General features: G+C 42.2%; 2 protein-coding genes across 2 annotated transcripts in view; both read right to left on the bottom strand.

The window, feature by feature from the left end:
- Positions 1–1276: 1276 nt before the first annotated feature.
- On the bottom strand, positions 1277–8377 carry LOC101174769 (transmembrane protein 41A-B). Its single transcript, XM_023963601.1, has 5 exons — positions 7715–8377; positions 4250–4400; positions 3925–4086; positions 1905–2043; positions 1277–1827 (listed from the first exon to the last, which is right to left on the bottom strand). Exons 1-5 carry the CDS (start codon positions 7852–7854, stop codon positions 1598–1600), a joined length of 822 nt encoding a protein of 273 aa, XP_023819369.1. The 5' UTR covers positions 7855–8377; the 3' UTR covers positions 1277–1597.
- Positions 8378–18078: 9701 nt separating this feature from the next.
- Positions 18079–27818, bottom strand: part of bean1 (brain expressed associated with NEDD4 1) — a 55527-nt gene continuing 45787 nt past the window's right edge. Inside the window, exon 5 of the mRNA XM_020709286.2 lies at positions 18079–20399. Coding sequence (XP_020564945.1) covers positions 20009–20399 — 391 coding nt within the window. The 3' untranslated portion in view covers positions 18079–20008. The remainder of the gene's footprint in view (positions 20400–27818) is intronic.

The following is a 27818-nucleotide window of genomic DNA, read 5'->3' as shown; positions in this document are numbered from 1 at the left end:
TTCCTTTTTTTTTCCTTTTTAACACTTGAGCAAAAATCACAACAACCGATCAGAAATGCACCAGCTTGTTGTAACTATACAAAGATCCCACTTTTACTTGGCTGCAGCAGCATTAAGACATGAAAATGACTTTAACCCTTGTGCTATCTTAGATGACCCCACCCTTACATTGACGTGTTCTCCCTACCATGACAAAGGTGGATAAAGGTGGAAAGATTTCATGTAATCCATGGACACCAGTGAAGATCACAAATCATTGAAGAAAAAAGGTTCAACACACTGTCTAGTGGGTCTAGATGACCCAACTCCCAACGTTAAAGTGCCTAGGATAGCACAAGGGTTAAGGAAAGAGGCAAACACTTTTATGCACAGAAACATCTGTTCTCTTGACCAGATTCAAACAGTTGTTTGATTCTCAATGGAATAAAACACAGGCAGGATGAATTTTTAACAATTAAATGAATATAGTTACTAATTACTCCACATAACGAAAGTACACTGCCATTAAAACTAAAAATATTCTTTACAAAAAATCAGAATGTAAAAGAATAAGAAACTCCTTAACATCTTTGTGCTTCAGAGAAAAAAGGGTAAAATGAAAATCAAAAAAAGGAAATCGTGAACCAGACGATCAGAAGCTCAACTGACATCACATTTATGTAATGATAATAAATGGACATAAAATTACATGTTGAAAATTAAAAAGTAAAATGAAAAAAAAAGTTAAAGCATGACGATCTACATTTCAGTCAAAAGAGATTGAATCAAGACACTGTGTCAGTCAGCAGCACCTTTAAATGACTCAGAAATGACTTCAGTTAGTTTGATTAACCGATGCAACAAAAGCACCTAAAGGCCTTCAGCGGTTCTGTCAGCACAGTAAACAAATACTCTTTTTCAAAATAGGTAGAAAATCACCTTAAAGTTTAGAAAATGTTTCTTTTGGGGAGGATCTGGTAAAAAAAAAATGCTAAACTTCGACATCATAGTCATTGTGCTTTGGGGTCATTATTTAATGTTTAACCCCTTATTGTCTTAATTTATTTCCAAATATGGCGTTAAAAGGGTTGACATAAATACCAAATGTTTTGGTTGTCTTGGTCATAAAAAATATGATTATTCTGTCATAAATCAGTGAGATTAAATAATTTAAAAGCATAGTCTATGTGTTAATAATTCCAGACAATAACAATTTAAACATATTTTAAACGAAACATTTAATGTACCTCCATAAAGATCTAAAGCACATTTTCCGTTGACTAAATCTGTAAACAAATGAGGTTTAAAAAATGCAATTTTATTGCTTTTACACAAATTCTAAATACAAAATTTCTTTGGGGTTTAGTAAAATGTTCTTTCAGATAAAATATATAGAATATCAGGAATTTTCTTTTAAAATGTCTAAAACAAATTTAGAGTCAGAAAACTGTAAAACGTGTCTGCGGTAAAGTTTTGCGACTTAAATGTCTTTAGAAAATTGCAGAACGCTTCCTCACAGAAATCCCATGGCTGCAAAGGTATGAAGTTCAGAGCTATGCAGAGTTTTGCTCTCCACCTTCCTTCTTCTGACATAAAGTTCCAGCGTTTCAGACCAAAGTTATCGTCTCTTGCGGTCGATTTCCCCCGGACCCGCTCCATTGCTGTCCAGGCCGTCTACCTTCAGGTGAGTTTTGCTGTAGTGCTTAATCATTGCTCCAGGGACAAGGGCCACCAGGGCGATGGCCAGGAGTTGAGCCAGCGTCCCCCAAGAGAAAATGTCATCCAGAGAAGAGATCTGGGACAGGATTGAGCCCGTCCGAACACAGATGAAGTTGTAGGGGATCAAACCTGAAAGCACAGAGCAGCGTGTGAGGGATCAGAGTCTGGGCTCCATTTGTGCTTTAGAACTGTGTTTGGGAGCTCACCTATCAACACAGAGAAGAAGAAAATGGAGATGGGGATGTTGAGGACAGGACAGGTGATGTTAAGGAACCAGTTAGGAGTCATGGGGAAGAAACGAAGGAAAAGGAGGAGGAAAAACAAGCTGCTACGATTCTCTTCCACCTGACAGAGGAGGTGAAAAAGAAGCAAAGGAGTGGTTGGAGGGAGGAGGGTTTAGATTTAATCTCATGCAGGGCAGGAATGATTAAAGTCTGTGAGTGTAAAGGACCAAAAGTGAATACTGCATCTGTTAGTTGCTCCTACATGTTCCATTTAGCAAAAGATCCAAACTGAGTTAGGAAAACTGCTTTATTTTTCTTTGTTGACAGCCTGAACGCAACAGTCATGTTTTATTTGCCTTTGAGAATAAAAAAGGTTAGGTGTAAGTAACTTTCAGTTCATTGGTTAACACTACGGGTGTAGGAAGAAAAATCAATGTGGGGATATATCGCAAACCGACATATGTTGCTGCCAGTACCATATAATTCGCGGATTGCTATTTTCTTCGTTTGAGCTGGAATCTGGACCTACACTGTACGGCTGGATAGCTCTGACATTGGTTGCCATTTTTGTTGTACCTGTAAAGTTAGATAGGGGTTGTGAAGGGCTATAAGCTAGCAGAAGACCATATAAACAAAGAGATGATGGGAAATGAGCACAGGCTTACTACGTGTCAACAGTCCCGCCCAAAACTCAGAGATGAATTTCTATTCTGCATAAACTATGTCCTAGAACAGTGTTTTTCAACCTTTTTTGAGCCACGGCACACTTTAACCTTGACAAAAATCCCGTGGCACACCAGCATCCAAAAAAATAAAATAAAAGGAGACACTCATAGTCTGTATTGATCTACAGCCCCTCTCCAATCTCACGTGCCTTTTTGTGATAATTGTGGCAGAAAAAGCTGGAAGCTGCAGCTGTTTTTTCTAAAAGATCTAAAAAAAGTTAAGTTAGAAGATTTAAAACTGTTTGAGGTGTGACGTTGTGGTTTCAAGACCTTAAGAGGAGAGATTCATTGTGCGCCGAGACGTTGTCACTTTAACCCAATGCATCATGGGAGATGTAGTGGAAACAGCCTCCGAACCCAGAAAGACAAGCGTCTCTGAGCTTCATTGTTTTGTTCACTTGTTCCACGGTCTGACACCGGATTCTGTGGAAAGCTACACCGCTAAAGACGAGCTTTAGCTGGTATTTTTGTTGGAACTGAGAGACTTTATGAGCAGAATCGAAACAAAGAAGTGAAGACTTTAACCACTTCTGATTGATCAGACTGATGACGTGTGATTAAGCCTCCAAGAATGATTGGTGGAGACAGTTAAAGGGGCGGGACTTTGAAGCTACGGCTAAATCGCGGTACCGTCATTCTTATCAAAATGTCTTTAATAGAATCAAATAAACACAAAGAAAAATAGTTTTTTTTATCTTTCATATTCCTAACTACTCAGTGTTTTATCAGGGCCTGTTTGGATGAACAAAGAGCTGATATCCTGGAGATGGGAAATGTTTTTAGATCAGTTAATGAGGGCAATTTCCCACGGCACACCTGACCATCTCCCACGGCACACTGGTTGAAAAACACTGACCTAGAAAACGACACATGCTTTTTGATTTTGGCTAATCTGCATAGTCATCACTGAAAGATCACCAGGATGACTTTAGAATAGATCCAAAGATGATCGAAGTGGGACTTTAAATCATGTCAGCTTCTGTTAGATAAAAGTGTTAGAGTGTACTGAAGTGTTGAGAACTGAATTGCATAAAAATGAACTGCTTCAACTAATGAAAACGTTTAAAAATGTAAAATAATTTGGATTTGCACTGTCTGTTGTGTATCTAAACTGACAATAAGTGTTTGCCTTTTGGATAAAAGATGAAACATTTTCAACTTTAAAATCAAGCCCAGATGACAACATTTAAACCTACTACTGTGATGTTTGCCTTTTGCTTGTTTCAGTGGTTGCATCGTATTTTGAGATGAATGTAAACTGATATGAGCAGACCTACCTTCCTCTGCAACAGGGCGACCTTCTCAGGAAATAAGTGAACCACGTACTGCTTTCCAAACACTGACGACAGGAGGAAGCAGAATGTCGAGCCTGAAGTGGCGAGCAGGCAGGCCAACAACAGACCCTCCCAGGGCCCAAAGATTGCTCCTGCTAGCATGTTCTAGGGCAGATTACCGGAAAATTGTACTTAGAAAGACATTTTTTTTAGAAATCATTGAGAGGGAAATTCATGAAAAACAACTCTAGATAAAAAGAAAACCATTTTCACATGTGGTAGGTCATGATACCTGAACACATGTTATTTGCTTCTGTGTGGAACTGACCAGGAAGGAGGAGCCAGGTATGGCAAAGGACTGCTTATACAGGTAAGCACTGCAGAACAGCAGCAGAACGTAGCCATAGTTTTCTCTTTTGTAGAACTTGAGCGTATCTGCGAGCTCCCGTAGGGACTCCAGGTCTGACGGGAACTTCAGCCTGGATGGGGGGGAAACAGGACACTAAATAAGACATTTTTTTGGCTGAATGAGAGCCTCAGCATGCAGGTCCTGCACTCGTTCCATCGTAATGTCTTCACAGGATTTCTCTGTTGGGTCAGCCGCTCTATGGACAGCACTCTAGCGGTAACAGCAGAAAAGGTGGAACACCCTGTTATAAAGACCTGATTAGGGCCGCACAAAATGAGGAACACTTGCAATATGATTTGTCATGAAGTAACTAATACATCATTTTTGATTCACTGTAACAGTTTTATTTAAATAAAAATCAACATAATTTATACTGCAAATGGCCCACCTTTGTACAGAAGGCAGGAATTTAACATCAAAAAGGCTCCATTAAATGGGTCAATGGCGTGAAGGGGGCCATCGGATCGGTCAAGTGCGTAAAAGGTTCTATTTTATTTGTTAAATACTTCAACCTAAATTTGTGCGTAAACATTTAAGGCAGGCATGTCCAAAGTCCGGCTCATGGCCCAAATTGGGTTCAAATTTCAACCGACCCGTAGGCACCTTTCAATAACAGTCAATAGCATTTTCTCAAAACTGTGTCTAGATTGTAGTTGGCTAAATTTCTTTTTTTTTTCTAGGTCATTTCTAAAATCTCAACTGTAAATAAAAAAGTTGAGAGTCTCTAATGTAAAATATTTTTGGGTTATTTGATTCTCGTTTAAGACACTTGGATTCAAATGACTATATCTTTAATACAGACTAAAGTGTCTTTTTTACAGTTTTGGTTAATGGTCTGCCTTGTGATTTTTATCAAGGAACAAGTGGTCCTTGGCTCCCAAAAGGTTGGAAAAACACTGTCACACTGTAGGGAAATGAAAGCGTCATCTATAGCGAATTGTGTCCCACTTAGCTAATTGTTGTAGCCTCTAAGAGATTCCAAAGTGTCTCAAAAAGCTTGTAGTTCTCACCGGAGCCACATAACTTTGCCCTAATGTTGCTGAAATGTTCACAGTGTGCACAATCTTGAACCTGAGCAGCATGTGTAACTCTTTTAAGCTGGGCAGAGTGAAGCATTTTGTTACCACTGAGGAAGACGTTGTTCCTCAGTCTAGTGTCATTGATGTTTTGCTCCTTCTGTCCTAAGTTCTGGATGACAAACGCTCCACATCTAAAGTTTACTCTTAGTCATCCTGTGTGCAGCATTCTTAAAGTCCAGTTCCGATCAACTTTTGATCTATCTTCAAAGCGTTCCCAGTGGTTTTTTAATTATAATTATGCCTTTTTTAGACTACCGGTAAATTAATTTTCTTTATAAATGTTCTCCATCATCGGAAAAATGCCACAAAAACATGTTATAAACAACGAAAACACCATTTTCAAGGTCTTTAACCACTTTGTAAGGAAAAAGCTTTCCCTTCTCTTGGAAGACTTTTATATCATTTTTAGGAGGTTTTGTTACAAAACATGGCAATGGGGACACCAACTTCATGGTACAGCTAAAGCTGACATTTTTTCACACCATGTTGCCAAAAATATGAACTTACTCATCTCTCTTTTGGTTTTGGAATAACTACAGCCTGTAAGCCAGTGTGCCTGTGGGGTTCTTTAAAAGCAGTTCAATGTGCAGAGATGATCCTTCTATTGGTCTGAGCGTGAAAAATCAAGTGTAACTAGATGCATTTGATTGACGGCCAGAAATAGACGTAGGCAGATGGTGGAAATACAAGTCATCAAAAACTCAACATGCTTGCTCTGTCCCCCCAACTTCAACTTCAAGGGTGCTCGGTTTGATTGGTCATAGGTCAGATCTTCTGCTCCGTCATTGGTCAGCATGCTGCTGATGTGTAAGGACGCAGACATGTGAACCTGTGTGCATGTATGTACTGTATGTGTCCAGATTATTTAATGTTGCGTAGCTTCACAAAACAGTTTAGATCTGGAGGGAACACAAGCTGGCATCAGAACACCAAATGTTTCCTGTTGACCAGAATAGACGCTGTCACTAGAAAGTGACTTCAGAACTGAGGTTGTGTTCAGTCTGGTTACATGCCATTAAACATGACATGAGTGAACACAGTGGAATGATACAGTATCCGTGCACCATGAGTAATCTCTGTATCATGGGTGCAGACACACATGTCTGGCCTCGGAGTGTTGAGCTCAGTGTTATTCTATCGTCCTCCAGCAACCGCACGAGTCCTCACGCTCACGCTGAGGAGTAACGTGATCAGCTCAAGAAGTGCTTCAGGGTGGAAAGATGAGACGTTTCTGTCCTTTTTATCTGATATTCAGTGCCACAATAACAGCAACACAACATTATTATTGTCGAAAGTGAAAAGTAACCCATGGGTTTCTGAACTCAAAGAGACCATTTCTGTAAGTGGTTTTGTGCTGTTACTCAAAGATCAACACAAACTAATGAAGTACAAATGAGTTATGTTGTGTATTTGATGACTGACTCCGACTGTTTACCACGCAGATTACATCTTGTTTTTCAGGACAGTGATCTGGGGGGTTTTGTGCTTTGGGGAATCCCCACTGGCTTTCAAAATAGATTTATAGAACGATCAGCTGCAAAAAGTTAAGATTTACCTCATTACATTTTCTCTTTTCATTTTTTCTTTACCACCTTTTGAAAAAAAAGTTGCTTATTTAAGTGTACTACAAGTGTACTTAGTGCCAAAAGTGAGGCAGTACACTTGTTTACTGAAATTTAATATCTATACATAGTATATAAAATAGACAGTATACTATTTATATAGTATCTAAACTTAAAATGTTCCAATTTAGTCTGAAGAAGTATTCCGTTATAATACTTCCTACAGGTACATGGTCTATAGTATACTCACTATACTTCAGATATACTTATTAAAATAAACTTCAAGTGTACTACGTCTTGCTAAAGCCTGCTACAAGGTGCATACACAAGTTGGCATATTTAAAATAAAGTAAAATATCTTTGAGTACATAATGTAAAGGTATATTAAATACCACTTATCAAGATTATTATTTCAAGCCATTCTACACTGGCAAACTTTATAAAATCATCTCTCTCTCTCTGTCTATCAGATAGATAGATAGATAGATAGATAGATAGATAGATAGATAGATAGATAGATAGATAGATAGATAGATAGATAGATAGATAGATAGATAGATAGATAGATAGATAGATAGATAGATAGATAGATAGATTTCTACTGAAATGTTCAATTTATTATTTTCAGTTCTTAAAAAAAATCATTGGCTGTAGACTAAACATTTGATTGATTGATTGATTGATTATCAAATTTTTCACAGGAGTTTTAGTTCCATCTGGGTAAACCTAGCCCTCGGTGTTACCTGAAGTCCAGCTCCTGCGCGTCCGCCCCCTCAGTGTCCGGCGGGAGCTGCTTGGGTCCCGGTGGAAGGTGCGTGGACAGCACGTACAGGTAGACGCTCGCCGCCGCCACGATGGCAGCCAGTCCGGCTAAGGAGCGCATGCCGTCCCGCTGAGAAGCCTCCTCCTCACCGCTGACTTTGCTCCAACCTCTCTCGGGCTTAATTTAAGCGCAGCGGAAAGACCTCCGGGGGGCTAAAGTTGACGTGTTGTGGCTCCGTTGGACGGCACCGAGGGAAAAGGGGTGTCGCTTACCGGGATCCGGGCTCCAGATGACGGCGGACATTCCTGCAGGGGCTCGGAACGCGGATCAGATGGCAACTGGAGGCGTGACAGCTTTATTCAAACTCAAAGACTCTTTAAAGAAACTCACTGTGCTTTTCACATCAGTTGCCGTATACATGTTTCTACACCCGCTCCTTCTAAAGCCGGATTTCTATCATTTAGTCCAAAGCTCGCTTTGAAATTTGGACGTTTATTCATTCACGTACAACTCTAGGCCACTAGAGGGCGACAGAGAGGAATCTTTTGGTCGAAACTCACTCATAATTCCGGGGGGTGAAATAATTAATCTATTCATTTCCTTAACCGGATTAGAAAACGAATAAATGAATGAATCTTCTTAACCGTTTAATTTTTCGGGGTCACAGGGCTGCTGGAGCCTATCCCGACCACTCGTGGGCGAAGGCAGGGGACACCCTGCACAGGTTGGTTGGCAGTCTGTCGCAGGTAGAAATAATATTTCTGTATTTTCAACTCTGTGGATAAATGAAAGATTTTTTTGCCGACTATAGATTTAATTGGAACCTACGTTACATTTTTAATGGATAATTTGAATATTTTTTCTTTTTTACAAATGTTTTTTGTAAATAAAAAACAGTATTCTTTCTACTTAAAATTTGATGTCTTTTCCTAGATTAACCCCAACATTAAAAACAATTAGATATGCTGCGTTATTCATATTTCTCTGTAGGCGGTACAAAAAAAATTACAAATATTGTATTCAGGTCAAAATGGTCGGACAGTCATTCATTCATTCATTCATTCATTCATTCATCTTCTAAACCCATTATTGTTCCATTTGGGGGTGCTGGAGCCTATCCCGGCCACTCGTGGGTGAAGGCAGGGGACATCCAAGTCGCCAGTCTGTCGCAGACCGGACGATCAATTGAACTGAAATCCCAGTCACGAACTGCAAGAACGGTTTAGAATGGTCTCAGATCAATCAGTAGCAGAAAAAACAAGTGGTTTTCTCACAGACTGCTCTGCCAGTAACCTGATCTCACCCAAATCTGACAATATTGCTCCTTTTTGTGGACTTCCAGAGGCTATAAGGGTGCAGATAACAGTACCTGGTAATGGTTCTAGAGCTGATTTCAGTCAGCAAGAAAACTTTGATTCAGAAGAGGATGTGGAGGACATATCATGGAAGATGGGGAGGAAGACAACCCAGAGTAGAAAAAATCATCTTCAGAATAATAATAAGAAATCTCTAAAGCTGAAAAAAAGACTTTCCTTTCAAAAATCAGCGAAATAACCTTGTCCTCGGCTGCGTGGGACAAACACAGAACAACATGTCATGAGGATGACCCCTGGACCCACAAGACATGCTGTTTTTCAAATCATTGTCTCAACATTTTACCTATTTGTCACACCAGCAATTAAAAATAAAATCCTGGAGATGACTAATCTGGATCCTTTTTGCAAATACTAAAAGATTTGGAAAATGATGGATGAGACTGACTTGTATGACTACTTGGACTGCTATGTAAGGCAGCAGTGTATAGGATGCAGAGAGTGGAAGGCCAATTTTCTGTGCCACATTGCCACTCAAACTCGCTCACATCTACTCAAGACTGCTTCACTTTGATAACCAGGAGTTCAGACGTGTGACAAACATACTTGTAGCCATGACAGAGATAGAATCCCCTAAACAACCTGAGCATCCAGCTGCCCCAGTAAGAGGAAGAGATGTCAGTCTTGCCTGCCAAATGACTGTGAAACGCATACTGTGTGTAGAAACATATCTGCAAAGGCAGATTAGTACCTTTGTTGTTCACCTTTCGTCTTATCCCTTCAGGGGTCGCCATGGCAAATCAGCTTTTACTGATTCACACAGGGTTTGGTAGAGAATTTTACGCCGGGTGCCCTTCCTGACACAACCCTGTATTTTATCCGGGCTGGGGAGCGGCACAGGGAGACCCAGAACTTGGGCCGCCTTTTGGCTACATAATTAGGAAGTAGCGTGAAGGGTCCTGCCCACACTGGATAAAGCTAGATTTACATACTATCCTACAAGAGCTAATTAGTTGACAGGTTTATGTTTTTTGGTTCACATTTTGTATTAAATACTTTCTCACTTTGTTCACCAGCAGAAAAAAAGGGCTCATTGCTTTGACTAAAAATTCATTTAAAAATTATTTTTGCCCATTTGTATTCATTCTTAAGCTATCAAAATACTAACAAATATTACTTATCTCCCATGCAGTAAACAATAACACAATTGACAATATCATAGCAACGAGTGGTTTCTTGAATAGATGCAATCATTCTTCCAGGTGAAGAGGATTAGGGGTTTAATGAGGATGGGTCATTTTGACCAAGAGGACCAAAAGGTGTAAACAAATTATGAACAGGGGGGCTAAAGACCCACTCCAATGAAAATTATATTTCTAACATATTCTTATGGCACTTTTCCCAGAATCTTGGAAATGTATATATGTATATCTATATATCTATATATCTATATATCCAGCTGGGTAGCTCGGTTGGTAAGGTGCAGGACTGTCATGCAGGAAACCCGGGTTCGATTCCCAGGGCGGAATGAACAATTAATGGCAATGAAAAATGGGGCAATTACCATGACAATGGAAATGGGGCAATTACCATAACAATGACGGGCAATTAACATCACCTAGTGAGGGTCCTTGGGCAAGACCCTTAACGCTACCGCCTACCTCACAACATGAGAGACAATGAACCACATGTCATGCCGGCTCAGACTTCGCCCGGCCAAACAAGGTCTGCGTCAGGTGCTGAGGGACCAGAGCACCCTGATGGAAAGTGGGCTACTGGAACAAAACGGAAATGGACTAGATTTGAGAACAAGGTTCTGTTAGAATGCTACTACTCAAGTAATCCCACCCAGAAGGGTTACATGCAGAGAATGTGGAAACCCACAATCAGGGCTAACTGCCAAACAACTGGTAGCCCAGTGCTCTAACATCCACAAACGGCAACTCCTATCACAACTTGAGATTGAAGCAATACAATACAATGCCACGGGAGAGCCAGAACAACAGGTCAGAGAGGAAGTTATACCACACTCCCACCCTGAAATTGGGTACACAGCCCCAACAACCACAATTACACTGAGCGAGGCAGCAACTGACCTGAAAGAGAAGATCATGTCTACAATGAACACTATGCAGCCCCGACACCAGCTACAACGGTTAAGTGATGTACCGCCTGAAAGTCTACTGGAAACTGTGAATGAAGCATTGAGGGCAATTCCTACCACAACCATCACAGAAACCAATGAACTGGTTTACACTTCAGCAGCAGTGATCCTTGAGATGCTTGGCTATAAGAGCAACCATGGAAGAAAACAATACCCACCATGGAAGCAACGGTTAGAGGCCAAAATCAAGGCAACTCGGAAGGATGTGAGTAAGCTGACAGAGGCTCAAAGAGGTACAATGAGAAAGCAAGTACCTAAGAGATACAGCCAGATGTCCATACCTGAAGCACTGGAAACTGCCAAACAAAGGCTCCTAGCCTTGAGCAGCCGCCTAAAGACGTACACAAGAGACAATGAAGCCAGACGAATAAACAGGCTCTTCGCAACTCAACCTGCAAAAGTGTACGCTCAGTGGCAGGGTCAAAACAGCCGAGCAGACCCACCAAGGCTGGAAACGGAACAGTACTGGAAAAGCATATGGGAGAAAGAGACAGCACATAACAGCAATGCCCAGTGGCTGGTCTCTCTGAGAAAAGAACATAGCAACCTCCCTGAACAGAATCCAGTAACCATCACAGTGGCTGACATCCAAGAAAGAGTCTCAGGTATGAAGAACTGGACAGCACCGGGCCCTGACATGATACATGCCTACTGGCTAAAGAAGCTTACCACACTCCACGAGCGCCTGGCAGCACAATGAACCAGCTGCTTAGAGATGGGACTCACCCCGAATGGCTAACGGAAGGGCGAACGATCCTGATCCAGAAGGATCCCTCAAAGGGTGCAATCCCATCCAACTACCGGCCAATAACCTGTCTGTCCACAACATGGAAGCTCATGTCAGGCATCATTGCAACCAAGATAAACAGGCACATGGATCAATTCATGAGTAACACACAGAAGGGCATTGGTAGAGACTCCAGAGGAGCCAAACACCAACTCCTGGTCGACAGAACAGTCGCCCAAGACTGCAAGTCACGACACACCAACCTGTGCACAGCCTGGATTGATTACAAGAAGGCCTATGACTCAATGCCACACACATGGATCACTGAATGCTTGGAGCTGTACAACATCAACAGGACTCTAAGAGCCTTCATAGGAAACTCGATGAAGCTGTGGAAAACCACCCTTGAAGCCAATGGGAAGCCACTTGCACAAGTGTCCATCAAATGTGGGATATACCAAGGTGATGCTCTGTCCCCACTGCTGTTCTGCATAGGTCTGAACCCCCTCAGCCAAATAATCAACAAGACTGGCTATGGATACCGACTCAGAAATGGGGCCAACATCAGTCACCTCCTCTACATGGATGACATCAAGCTATATGCTAAGAGCGAGCGTGACATTGACTCCCCTGATCCACACCACCAGGATCTACAGTACTGACATTGGAATGTCATTCGGGCTTGAGAAATGCAGCCGGATGGTGACAAAGAGAGGCAAGGTAGTCCACACAGGAGGGGTCTCACTCCCAGAAGGAACAATAACAGACATCGAGGACAGTTACAAGTGCAAATGGCAACCTGAAGCAGGCAACAAGGAAAGCTGCAACAGCTAAATACCTCCAACGAGTAAGGCAAGTCCTGAGAAGCCAGCTCAATGGCAAAAATAAGACACGGGCAATAAACAGCTACGCACTGCCAGTTATCAGATACCCTGCAGGAATAATAAGATGGCCAAAGGAAGAGATACAGACCACGGATGTTAAAACACGAAAGCTCCTCACCATGCATGGAGGGTTCCATCCCAAATCCAGCACGCTGAGACTGTATGCTAGCCGCAAGGAAGAAGGCTGAGGACTAGTGAGTGTAGAAGCCACTATCCAGGATGAAACATCCAAGATGCATGAGTACATTAAGCTCAAGGCCTCAAATGACAGTGTGCTCAGTGAATGTCTCAAGCAATGGAGAACAAAGGATACAGTGCTGGAGGACAGATCCTCATGGGAGGACAAACCCCTGCATGGGATGTACCACCGGACCATAACTGAAGTGGCTGATATCAAGAAGTCCTACCAATGGCTAGAAAGGGCTGGCCTACAGGACAGTACTGAAGCGCTCATCCTGGCAGCTCAGGAACAAGCCCTGAGCACCAGAGCGATAGAGGCTCAGATCTACCACACCAGACAAGACCCAAGGTGTAGGCTGTGCAAAGAGGCCCCTGAAACAATCCAGCACATAACTGCAGGATGTAAGATGCTGGCAGGTAAAGCATACATGGAGCGCCACAATCAAGTGGCTGGAATAATATACAGGAACATGTGTGCAGAATATGAACTGGAAACCCCAAGGTCAAAATGGGAAACACCTCCGAAGGTGGTAGAGAATGAGAGGGCAAAGATCCTGTGGGACTTCCAGATCCAGACTGATAGGATGGTAATGGCGAACCAACCAGACATTGTAGTGGTGGATAAAGAACAGAGGAAAGCCGTTGTGGTGGATGTGGCAGTGCCATGCGATGGAAACATCAGGAAGAAGGAACATGAGAAACTGGAGAAATACCAGGGACTCAGAGAAGAACTGGAGAAAGCCTGGAAAGTGAAGGTGACATAGGTGCCTGTGGTAATTGGAGCACTCGGGGCAGTAACCCCCAAGCTGGAGGAGTGGCTACAACAGATACCTGGAAAGACCTCAGACCTCTCAGTCCAGAAAAGCGCAGTGCTAGGAACAGCTAAGATACTGCAGGACCCTCAAGCTCCCAGGCCTCTGGTAGAGGACCCGAGCTTGGAGGAGAAACCACCCGCGGAGGGTGAGAGGGGCGTTTTTTTGTTTTTATATATATATATATATATATATACATACATACATAAAGAAAACTAAGATTTCTGAGTATTTCTTTATTTAATCATTGTAAAAAAAAAAAAGGAGCAGACAAAAAAAGCCATTCAAAATAGACAGTAGTTTCTACAAGCAAAAAACAATCAGCAGGCCACAAGCTCCGTGCTCTGCTCCATTTTGATGCATCCACTGTCAGACAAATAGAACGTCTTTGTTTTCCTCGTCTGAGCTGGAATCTGGATCAAAACTGTACGGCTGGACAGCTACAATATTGCTCACAATTTTTGTTGCCCCGCTAATGTTAGGTTGGGGTTGTGAGGGGCTGTAAGCATGTAAACAAAGGGATGATGGAAATTGAATGCAGGCTCTCACCATGCCAACAGTCCTGCCCACACGTGAATTTCTGATCAACTGCAGAAAATATGTCCTCAAACACAACACAGGTTTTTGGATTTTTCCCCAAAACGATTCCTGGAAAAACCTTTACAATAAATCAATAGATGATTGGAGTGGGACTTTTAGATTAGACTCAATATTAAATTTTGAAATTCACATTTTTATCTGTTGTCAGGGAGAGGGATCCCTGAGTTCTCTGGCAAGACCAAGAGCCAGGGACCACATTATATCTGAGCCTGGGGGTTTCCTTGTCCCTGTGGTGGGGGTTTGGTCCTTGCCCCTGAGCACTGGGCGTCGCCAAATTTTCAAGTGTGGGCGAGTCTGGTCAGGCCATGTTTACATTACTTCTTGTGGACCCTCTTTTCTCCTGGGTGCCCTCCTCCTGGGCAGGGAATGGACCGGCCCCTGCCTTGCTCTCTCCTGGACTCGCACCTGGGGTTGGGGTAGGGGGATGGACAGGCCCCGCCCTTATAGACTTGTATTACATCTGAACCTCACCGTAATGATTGGTGTTTGTCCAGCTGGACAGGACAAGTTAAAAAAAGAAGAAAAAAAAAGAAAATGTGGAACAACTTTGAATCAAGTTTAAAAAAAAAACAACACAAATTGAAGTTAATGAAGTGAATCTGAAATTTTATTAATATTATAATTGAATATTTATAATATTATCAATCTTACTATTAATATTAGATTTATGTTAATTTTTAAAACTGTTTGTGATTTGTTGACATTTGATTACGTTAGAGTGACATTCATCTAATGTTGATGGATCCATCCATCCATCCCACCATCCATCCATCCATCCATCCATCCATCCATCCATCCATCCATCCATCCATCCATCCATCCATCCATCCATCCATCCATCCATCTTCCTCCACTTATCCGGGACCGGGTCACGGTGGCAGCAGTTTAAGCAAGATGCCCAGACTTCCCTCGCCCCGTCACTTCCTCCAGTTCCTCTGGAGGGACCTCGAGGCGTTCCCAGGCCAGCCGACAGACATAGTCTCTCCAGCGTGTCCTGGGTCTTCCCCAGGGCCTCCACCCAGTGGTACATGCCCAGAACACCTCCCCATGGAGACGTCCAGGAGGTATCCGAACCAGATGCCTGAGCCACCTCAGCTGGCTCCTCTGGATGTGGAGGAGAAGGGGTTCTACTCCGTGCTCTTCGCGGGTGACCGAGCTACTTTCCCTATCTCTAAGGAAGCGCCCAGCCACCCTACGGAGGAAGGGTCAATGGAGTCCACTTGAATTTTTTTTTCCAGGTTGTGCATTTTTCTACAGTTTTGCATCTTTTTCACTCATAATCCGGGGGGGGTGGGGGGTGGGGGGGGGTGAAGCATGAATCCACTGCTTCTAAATCGCACAAAGTTGTAAACTCTGACTTGCCTTCACGCGTCCTTGGACATTTTTCAACTGTTGCCTTGAGATCTGTACAAACCAGACACAGCACAAAAATCTCTTCTTTACAAAAACAAAAATAACTTTAAAACTGTCCTGATCAGAAAATACACAAATTAAATAATTTTAAATATTTAGTATAAAAGTATTTATAGTTTGAACCATGTGTGATAAATATCATGCATGCTTCTTGGGTCAGCGTTTTCCTAAAAGCAGTCTCTCAGAGATTTAAAAATGTCAGATTTATTTAGTCTTCCCTACAGAAGAAAGTCTTTAACAAAACCTCTAATGCACAACCTAATGAAACACAATTTAAGTGGTCTTAACAGAACAAGAGGGGACACATGTGGTGGTATTTACATACAATTACAGATGGTGCATCTATCAAAATTCGTGCTAGCTCCAAAAAAAGAAACCATATGATGCATCAAAGTGCTAGGCTGCAGAAAAACACTATTTAGTGTCTAAACTGAATACTGACAGCTGTGAAAAACTATGCAGGTATAGTCTGCTATGGTCAAATAAAGCATCAACACACTTCTCATTCTATACAAACACGGATAAGCACAGTCAGGATACATTTGTCTGTTAAGTGTTTTGACAAACTTAAAGGTCTTCTTTGTAGCTCTATAGCACTCTCTGGTGGTGAGTGATGATCAGACTGGTTTCTGGGCAGGATTTTTACAGTTTTCCCTTTTTGGGATAATAAAACCATTGACTGTATATGAAAACTGGACAAAGTGACCCCTCCCCTTTTGTGTTCCAGACAGGAAGTACCATCAGGTTCCAAGAAGCCAAAATCCCTTCTATTGAGAAATAAACAGCCATTATTCAGTCATTCTATTGGTCAGAGTCAACATATTCCTAGAGATCCTATTGCTTTTTTGTTTTTCATGATATTTTTTTTCTATAGTGCAAGTTATTCAAGTTATAAACTAACACAGTAGATGCTTTTATAAAAATAGCTGGTGTCTGCTGGCCCCCAACATTTGAATTGTGTAATTGAAAGATTTTGTGTCAAGTGGTAGGGATGTGGACTTTTCAAAAACCTCGCGTCTGAGTGGAGAGAGTGGTTGTCATAGAATCGTTGGCTTAGACCGCCTCGGACCAATCACTGCTTACTGACGTCATCTGACTCCAACATGGTGGTGTTCATACCCCAAAAAAGGAAATCATCGACTGAATTGATTCATTTGGTTGGGGCCGGAAGTCAACAATTCTCTATTGGTGACATCACAATCGCTTGGTCAAGTTCCTATTCACAGTCAATGGTTAAAAACCAAATAATGAGCGAAATCTGCTCAAAAAGCAGTATTGAAAAAGTATTCTTACTTGTAACCCTTGTGCTATCCTAGGCACTTTAACATTCGGAGTGGGGTCATCTAGACCCACTAGACAGTGCTCTGAACCATTTTTCTTCAATGATTTGTGATCTTCACTGGTGTCCATGGATTACATGAAATCTTTCCATCTTTATCCACCTTTGTCATGGTAGGGAGAACACGTCAATGTAAGGGTGGGGTCATAGGATAGCACAAGGGCTAAATTATAATTCAATTAGGCTTCATGAAACACTAGAATGAACCAATATTTGACCCATTCACCACCTTTTTAAACAAATATAATTAATAAAGAAATAGCCCGAACTCAGCTAGGAGAGGGTCATAAACCAAAATACAGAGAAAAGTGTGTGTTTTTTCTTCAAGAACAAAGAACAGATGAAAAAAATATCTCATGAGGCAAAACTCTTCGGAAACAGCAATAATCAGAAACCAACTTGTCCACAGTAAGCTCATTATGGCTACAGTATTCAAGCTAACAGTCAAGGAAGAAGGAGCAAAATTATCTAGGCACATCATTAAAGCTTAAATTTGACAAACACAATTTGTTCAATAACAACATAACATATGCAAACAAACAAGCATTACAAACATTAAGATTGTTACCAAAGCTCAGGCTGAAGGGGCGCCCTGCTTTAATAACTGTTGATGAATGATGTCTACAGGTCATGTGTCTCCAGAATGTCCAAAGCTTTTTCTCCACCTCAGCTCTTCTTTGTTTCTGTCTTTGTAAAAATCTGGTAAATTATACAGAAATGCAAACAATTCTGATCAGGTAGGAAGCTGTGATACTGATCCCAGGTACTTCAATTGGTCGACAGAATACGCAGTTTTGAAGAAAAGCATGCATAATATATGTTCATCACATAGTTCCTTTGTCTGTTTTCCAGAAAACACAATCTGACATGTTGGAGAGACAAAAAACAAAACAAAACAAAACATTAAACAAATAAAATGAGCATGTCTGTTTAATGGAGAGCAAAAATGTACAGAAAATATTTTAACCAGCTCCTATTAGGTTATTCCACACCCGGTACATAAATAAAATGCAAATTCCGAATGCTTATCTGGGGTTTCCTGCCAGCAAGAAACAACTACCAGTAACTGAAAATTTCTACTGTACTTTAATGGTTGAGCTGAGCTGTGATGTGCAACTCAACATCACAGGCTGAGTTTTAGCAGGCCTAAAAAATGGCTGGTTAACACTTAGTGAACTTGGTGAAACATTTATCAGCGGGTTTGACGCGCTAATGCGCTGCTGGGAGTGGGCCCAATGAAGAGTTTGAAGGAGTCCTGCATTTTAGCATCCCATGAAAAATGAAGAAACACTGGACCTTTCACTCTCTACCAAACATGGACAAACGGGACAGTATGCTAGAATGCATTAGTGCGCACCGGAGAACCTCAAAGAACTCTATCAGCACTTCCTTTCACTGAATTTCTGCTTTCTGCAGAAATGTGGAAAATAGGAAGCTCTTCTTCTCTCTTCATGTGCAAAACTGATCTTTTGAGACAGTTGTATTGCAATTTTCAGATTCTGGAAGAACCTGAAATCTATGAACCAACTAAGGATATACCCACAGTGGTCACTTTAGTTTCTTCTAATCTGAGGGCTTTTCTCATATGTTTAAGGATACCATAACACTAGACACTACTGATGTGACCATCACTGTACATGAAGGCTTTCCAGGCCTGGTCCTGCCAGCTAACTTAGCTCTACTATCATTGTCTTTATGGTGGTTATTGGTGGGGGAGGAGCTATTTAGCCAGTCACAGGTGGGGCCACCAAGGAACCCATGGACAAACCCATTTGGTCCATTAGTGAGGCCCACATTTAAACAATCCAAGATGCTGGCTGGGCTTCATCAGGCAATCAAGTGACTCCAGGTTCTGAATGAACAAACAGACTTGATCCAGGGACCCAGCAAATAGAGTGGGGCTAGCTGAAAAAAGCACTGTGGTAGATCTTGAGGACCAGGTAGGGTTTATCTGCCTTCAACGGTGCCATGATGACTTTAAAGTCAGAGTAAGGTAAATAAAACAACATTTAGAAGCTTCAAAAATCAGTTTCTAAAGTGACTTTCCATTGAATATATGATATAAGTTCCGTTTACCTCGTCTTTGGCTTGTGAGGAAAAAGCTGGTTAAATAATTGAGGAAATTTTAGCAAAAAGACATTTAGTTTTGGAGGATTCTTCTCTAAGACTCAATTACAATGGCTTAAGAAGAGTTTAAAGTACAATCTAATGACACTGAAGCTCTTGAATTTGGACTAAGCACACATTCTGTAACTATAGTAGACAAGTTTCCTAAATTGTATTAGTAACCTTTCAGTTAGTGTTTTGTTCACAGATCACCGAGCATCAATCATGGACAGTTTATTCAAATACATAATAATTTATGTTTCACCTTAAAAGCCAGTCATATATCATATAGGACAATAGGACAATTGCAGGATTTACTCTGACTTGAAAAATACCCATCCAGTGTTGGTGTGAAAAGTCCAAACTATACAATAAAATATTACATTGATGTTGTCTACTCTAGTTTTGTTCACTTTTTGACCCACTAATGTCTGCATGTGAAGCACAACTCTTAAATCCATCCTAATTTAAGCAACAATAACAATGAAAACACGCTGAAAACGGAACCGGGTGATTTCAGAGTCTTTTTTCCATGGGAGTCTTCATGAGAAACTGTCATTTCCAGCCTAAATGCTTTGCAGTATTAACCCTATTAGCAGTGTTCACAACTGTGCGGAAGTTGTGAATCTGTTTTAATGTCCTCAGCTTGGTGCCACATCTGCTACTAACAGAAATTTCTCCCCCAGTGTTTGTTTAATTCATCTGGGGACAGCAGGGAGGTGATGAAAACACAATCCTACGAGATGTGACCTGTGGAGAGCTGCTGGGAGTTCCCCTCTTCTCGACTCTCTGATTGGTGTTTATAAAGATCACATGGCATGAGAGGGAGCTGTTGTCCCTGTTCCGCCACCACTGAGTCATAAGGGGGCGCTGCCTCCATTGGGAAGGAGATGGATGTGATGTGTTGATGCTCCTGTCCCGGCAGTCCCAGGGGGTAATGCGAGGGGGAGAACCAGGCTGCGCTGGCTGAGCTCTCGCCACAGTTCGGAGAAGCGCTTGGGCTGGTGAGGATGGGCTGCTCCTGTGACTCCACCCTGCGCTGACAGGGGTCCAGCAGAGAGTAAGGAGGTGGGTCTTCTGTTGGTATCTGAAGCTGAGAGGAACCTGGACCAACGCACTCATCGTAGCTATGGAGATAAGGATACATCGTTAGCATTGTGGAGAAGAAGAATAGAATCCTGATAAAGTTTTTGACTTCCTGCTATGAAATTATATACATTTAAATATCCACTCGGATGAGAATGGTGGCATTTTTCTGATGATGGAGGACATATATGAAGAAAATTAAGCTTAAAATTCCATCTCTGGGTATTCCTTCATTCAAATCTTTGTGAATCAGGAGCAGACAAAATAATACAGGTTGAAAAAAACTGTTTTGTGACTTAGTTGGGTTGGCCACTCAAATGGCTGTCTGCTCCACTCCATTCTGATCATCCACTGTCAGACAAACAGATCCATGTGTGTCTTTGTTTTCCTAGTCCAGGCTGGAATCTGGATTTAAACTCTACCACTGGATAGCTACAATATTGCTCCCGATATTTGTTACACCTGTAATATTAGGCTGGGAGTGTGAGGGGCTGTTAGTCAGCGGGAGAGCCTGTAAAAAAATTATGGCTGTTGGGGTATGTGGAAGTGGGGGTGGAGTTGCTCCATAATCACAGTCCTGCCCGCAACTCGGAGGCCAATTTCTAATTACCGTAACTTCCTGCTGCTCTGTAGAAACTATGTCCTAGAAAATGACACAGGTTTTTTTTTTTTTTTTCCGGCTAAAAACGGCATAATCATAATTAAAAGACCACTGGGACTGCTTTAAAAATAGATCAAAAGATGATCGTGGGACTTAAATTCTGGTTTTGTCTTCGTAACAGCTGTGAGTCTAAGCACAGATAGTCACCCTGAATTAACATTAAGGTCAAATATGCTCCAATGAAAACTGGAAATGTCAGGCAAATCAGTGCCAAACCATGAAAAGCTTTTTAAAAGCAGTTTGGTTCCAATTACCCACAGCAATTCAGAAACAATTGATTTCCCAATTGAATTATATAGCTTTATTATTCTTTCATGGTCACTGGTAGTTCATTGTTCTTGTTGGCATGTAAGGGAGGTTTATTTGAGCTACATCATGGAAATGTTCTGAACGATTCCCAAAAATGTCCCTGATGAACTCTTCCAACTCGGGTTTCATCCACGTCAAGTAAAGAGAGCAGAGCTCGTAAAATGGAATAAACTGAAGAGAAAACAGAATTATAAAGTCTGTGTGTGTGGCTAATGGTAGATGAGGATGAGCTGATAGGAGGAAGTCATTCCCTGTAATTCAATCATCCAGTGGTTGATTGTATCAACTGGGCTGTGACCATTACATCTTCTTTCAGCTTGATGTCCACTCTTCAGGAGCTACATTCAGCCTGTACAGAAACCTCACCCAAACCCTTACATTAATCTGAACTTATCCCATCTCATGCTAAATTCATATTTAATATCTGTTCACCCCTTACATTTCTGTTTGTTTTGTCAAAAATGAATTCAAACACTCCTTTCTCTGACCATCCATTCATTTAGATGATGAAAATTCAAAAGCATCACTATAAATGAACCTAAAACCTCCCATGTTGATCTGGGGGCAATACTTTTCCTGCTTCAAGGACACAAATTAAAAACCACTTTTGACACTCTTTTTTTGACTTACAAGAAGTTTAACAATTTGGATGGTCAAACCTATATGATCAGTCAACTGCTGTTAATACTAAACTTGCTTTTTAAAGGAAAATCTCATCCCTAAAAACAACGTATATAATAACTGATTTGCAATAATTGTGCTTAAAATCAAAATCAGTGTTTGTGGGTATAATTTTGAGACAGTCCCCCCCTCCCCCCCACACACATCTTCCCCCACTTTCTTTTGATGGCGTTTTTTAGTTCTGTCAAGTTTTTTTTGGAGAACATTTTGAACTTTAAGTGTTAAAAGCCAATTAGTAGATTAGACATTAGACATAACTTTTGTGTACTGATTTGTGTTAAGTTAAGCATGATTAAGAACAGATACCCTTAAACCACACAAAATGACCTTCAAAAGAATAAAGCCTGTCTATTCCATCGTACTTAAGCCCTTGTCACATGAAATCTTACAGGTCAACCTATATTCGAGTGCTGCAGGTTCTTGGGTTGTCTGGGATGTAGAGAGGAGCTGCTGCATCTTAAGGAGAGCGCAGCTGTGTCTCGCAGATGTCGTGGAAGTACAGGTGATGCTGTTGTATGGTGTCCTTTATGCAGCACTCCAGTCACTAGTAAGGTGCGCGCACTGGCTCCTTACTGACTGGCTACAAATGCTCTACCCATGGGGAGTGCACGTAATATGTAAGTACCCGTAGGACGCCAACTCAAACTATGCTCTGATTGTCTAATTTCCTAATATCTAACAATCAGGCTGCACGCAGAGCAGCACTGTCGGACTCCTTGTGCAGTCCGGAGGATTTGGGGGGGGGTTCAACCCTACTTAGCCTTACATATTGTTCACTACGAGCTGTCACTTGCAGCATGTCTGTAGAAAAAAGATGTGCATAAACATGGTTGCTCTATAGGCTTACCGAGTGTTCTCCCTCCTTATCTTTTGTGTGTTTCATTTACGTGTTGTACATGTTTTCCCATTTTGGGCCAGCAGGTAGGCCGTAACCACCCGTAAGGGCACAAAGGCATTAATAAACAAGTTGAAATTAACATTAATTTTGCCACACTCACAGCTGACACTGACATTTTCAGCTAAAAGGTTTACAAATGCATTCCTGAAGCTGTGAGATTATTGAGAGAATCACAGTGAGAAGCATTATTCACACACAGAGAAGATTTGAAACACTGAAGAACCTGATCGACCGAAATGACTCTTCGGACAACAAGGAGGTAATAAAAGCAGAACAAAAAGAATTGCAGCCGAACTTGACTTTATGATTCAACATGAAGAAAGAGACCGAAATCACATCATATATAAAACACCTGAATTATCATGAAGAATTTTCGCCAAATAGTCTCTGGACAAACGATTCCCAAACCAGGTTTTGAGGTCAGGTTTTTTTCACGCTGATCTAGGTTAAGGCTATTGGCAAATGGAATACATGTATTATAAATATGAAATTGTTTTTGTGTTGTTACTCTTTTGGCTTTTCCCATCAGGGGTCGCCACAGCGAACGAGTCGCATGGTAAACTTGGCAATGTTTTACGCCGGATGCCCTTCCTGACGCAACCCTCTCAAAGCAACCGGGCTTGGAACCGGCACAGAAGTAGAGAAGGGAACAGGGAGCAGCCCGGAGTCGAACCCTGGTTTCACGGACGTAAGGCGCCGGAAACCAGCACGAGCTAAACCGGCTCCCTATGAAATTGTTTCTGTGTATTCTGGAAAAAAACAACAACTGCGATTTTAAAAGGCTTTGAAAGCAAATTCATGGCAGCTGCATTTGAGGAAAAAAGTCAACCTGGAACATTTGATCTATCAGGGCACACTGAGGTGAAAATTGAGGATGGTGGAAAATTAGCTGCAGCTGTAATGAGGTGTAAACACACACTTTGCTCCCATGAGCGTCACGCTGCTCTGCTCCTGCTGTGGATTCTCATACTGGGTAATGAACGAGCTGTTTTACACTTTAGTATGTTCTGCACTCGTGTGTTAGTCAGGTGGAGCCAGACTACACCCCGTTCCAAAAGATGAATGGGGAGGGGAGGTGAAGGTAGACAGCCAAACAGCTGGTTTCTAGCTCTGCTGCCTTTCCTTTAGCCTAATTTTTAAAGCCATCATCTAAATAATGCAACAAAAAGGAAAAGATATTATGTCGATTGTTTTCACTCTGCTGAAAATGCTGTTGCTGTCTCTCCTTTCTTCTGTTCTCTCTGTCTGCTCCTGCATTTGTCTTCATTTCAGCGCTGACTGTGCCCTCCAGCTGTGATTCCGTTTTATGAGCTTCATCTGTTGTGACTAATGAGACACATGTGAGCCTTTACCTGTCAAGTCGGGAACAAGATCACTTTAAAAAACAGCAATGGAAGTGAGACGAATGGAAGCAGAAGGGTTATTTCAAAGACAACGAAAGCACACTGCAAAGGCAAGCGTGAAGATTCTGTGCTTCAGTTTGGTCTTTAAGTGGTGTTTTTGGTCATGTTTTGAGTTGTCCCCCTCTCCATGTTCAGGTTAATCATTCACAGCTGTCTTCATTTCTGTTAATTATCCTCAGTCTATTTGAGTGTCTGGTTTTCAGTTCCTTCTTGTTGGGTCATCTGCTTTGTCACTCCTTTGTTGCTCTTCACCTTCTGGTTAACTCATTAAATGTTTACATTTCTGCCACAAAACCTGCCCTCCTGCATATTGGGTCCTTAGCCACCAGTTTGTGACAGCAAGAACATCCACAAAAGGTAATAAGCAACTATAACAGAGAGGGGGTAGGATATGTCTACTGCACCTATACTGGGGTCAACCCGTATGGGTTGCATAAAGGGTCGTAGAGAGGAGCGGACTTAAGAGGAGTGCAAATGTCTTTAAGTTCACTTGAGGCTTGTGTAGTCCCCTCAAGGAACTCTTGACAATGGAACGTACCATTGTTGTGTTTGGTAAAGGTGTGAAGTGAAGTATTTATAAGGTTAATATACTTTAAATCACACGCACTTATCACATATGGATGATGGTTTTGTACTTTGCCCTTGTGCCACACTCGTCATTAGTCTTCTTTCTCTTTCGGCTTTTCCCATCAGGGGTCGCCACAGCGAATCATCCTTTTCCACCTCACTCTATCATGGACATCTTCTACCCTAACATTAGCCAACTTCATGTCCTCTGTTAAGACATCCATGTATCTCCTCTTTGGCCGTCCTCTTGCCCTCCTGCCAGGCAGCTCCATCTCCAACATCCTTCTACCAATATATCCACTATCCCTCCTCTGAACATGTCCAAACCATCTCAGTCTGGCTTCTCTGACTTTGTCGCTAACACAGGCAACATGAGCCGTCCCTCTGATGTACTCGTTCCTTATCCTGTCTAACCTGGTCACTCCTAAGGAGAACCTCAACATCTTCATCTCCGCTACCTCCATCTCAGCCTCTTGTCTCTGTCTCACTGCTACCGTCTCTAACCCATAGAGCAGAGCTGGTCTCACCACTGTCTTGTACACCTTTCCTTTGAGTCTTGCTGACACTCTTCTGTCACACAACACTCCTGACACTTTCCTCCACCCGCTCCAACCTGCCTGCACTCGCCTCCTCACCTCTTTTCCACACTCCCCATCACACTGAACTGTTGACCCCAAGTACTTAAACTCCTGCACCTTCTTCACATCAGCCCCCTGTAACCTAACGCTTCTACCTTGATCCCTCTCGTTCAGACACATGTATTCTGTCTTACTACGACTGACCTTCATGCCTCTTCTTTCCAGAGCAAACCTCCACCTCTCTAGCTGTTCCTCCACCTGCTCTCTACTCTCACTGCAAATTACAATGTCATCCGCAAACATCATTGTCCAGGGAGATTCCTGTCTTACCTCGTCTGTCAGCCTGTCCATCAGCATAGCAAACAAAAAAGGACTCAAAGCTGATCCTTGGTGTAGTCCCACCTCCACCTTGAACTCCTCTGTCTGACCTACAGCACATCTCACCACCGTCATACTTCTCTTATACATGTCCTGAACTACTCTGACATATTTTTCTGCCACTCCAGACGACCTCATTCAGTACCACAGCTCCTCCCTCGGCACCCTGTCATACGCCTTCTCTAAATCTACGAACACACAATGCAGCTCCTTCTGACCATCTCTGTACTTTTCCATCAACATTCTCAAAGCAAAAATGGCATCAGTGGTGTTCTTACGGGGCATGAAACCATACTGCTGCTCACAAATCTCCACCTTCTTCCTAAGCCTGGCTTCCACTACTCTTTCCCACAGCTTCATTGTGTGGCTCATCAACTTTATTCCTCTATAGTTGCTGCAGTTCTGCGTGTCACCCTTGTTCTTAAAGATCGGAACCAGAACGCTTCTCCTCCATTCCTCAGGCATCTTCTCACTCTCTAAAATCCTATTGAACAACCTCGTTAGAAATTCCACTGCTGTCTCTCCTAAGCACTTCCATACCTCCACAGGTACGTCATCAGGACCAACGGCCTTTCCGCTCTTCATCCTTTTCAGAGCCTTCCTAACCTCATCCTTTCCAATCTCTGCTACTTCCTGCTCCACAACAACCACATCTTCCTCCCTTCTTTCCCTGTCATTTTCCACGTTCATCAGCTCCTCAAAATACTCCTTCCATCTTTTCTGTACACTCTCCTGAGTTGTTAGCACCTTTCCATCTCTGTCCTTAATCACCCTTATCTGTTGCACGTCCTTCCCATCTCTGTCTCTCTGTCTGGCTAGCCTGTACAAGTCCTTCTCTCCTTCCTTTGTGTCTAACCTGTCATATAGCTCATCGTAAGCTTTCTGTTTGGCCTTTGCCACCTCTCTCTTCACTCTACGCTGCGCTTCCTTGTACTCCTGTCTACATTCCTCAGTCCTTTCTACATCCCACTTCCTTTTAGCCAACCTCTTCCTCTGGACGCATTCCTGTACTTCCTCATTCCACCACCAAGTCTCTTTACCGTCTTTCCTCTTTCCAGATGACACACCTAGCACCTTCCTACCTGTTTCCCTGATAATCTCTGCTGTAGTTTCCCAGTCATCTGGAAGCTCATCCTGACCACCCAGGACCTGTCTCAACTTCTGCCTAAATTCCTCACAAGTTTCTTCATTCTGTAGCTTCCACCACTTGGTCTTCTTTTCTGTTTTCCCTCTCTTCTTCTTCCTGACCTCCAGAGTCATCTTACACACCACCATGCGGTGCTGTCTGGCTACACTCTCTCCTACCACCACTTTGCAGTCATTAACCTCTCTCAAATGACCTCGTCTACATAGGATGTAGTCCACCTGAGTACTCCTACCTCCACTCGTCATTAGTAACGTGCAAGTATTAGCCTCTTACTGGCAGCCCACACATGCTACATGAACAGAGTGTGGAGATAATATGTAAGGGCCCACACAAAATAAAAGCCTGTCTAATTTATTAAGTTCTAACGGTCTGGCTGCAAGCAAAGGAGCACACACTTATCACTTTAACAGCACTAACCTTCTCCTTGTGGATTTGTGGGAATGGAAAAATGAATAATCTGTACGACACGCCTGCGTCTCACCCTTACCCTTGAGTGTGTATAAGTCTACGCCACAATCTGTCGCCCACAGCAGGCCTAAAAAAACGTGCTTGAGAATATTAAGCTCTATGGGTTCACTGAATGGTTAATAGTTCAAGCGGGTCACCTGTGTGCCCCTTACTGGTTTTCACCAACAGACTGCCCGTATCCACCAGCCTGGTTGTGACATAAGGCTTAAATGAACTATTGAACTAAGGGGGATCACTTACAGATGGAAAAATGAATGAAGGGCCTTTTGGCTCTTCACACAGCATGGACGACATCACTTGTGGTGTTCCACAAGAGTACAAATTTGAGTCCAGAACTTATATTTTTCAAGTGCCCAATATGCTAAAACAA

The sequence above is a fragment of the Oryzias latipes genome, chromosome 15, assembly GCF_002234675.1.
Source record: "Oryzias latipes chromosome 15, ASM223467v1".
Taxonomy (NCBI): Eukaryota; Metazoa; Chordata; class Actinopteri; order Beloniformes; family Adrianichthyidae; genus Oryzias; species Oryzias latipes.
The sequence above is the reverse complement of the archived record's forward strand: the minus strand, read 5'-3'. Positions and strand labels throughout refer to the sequence as shown.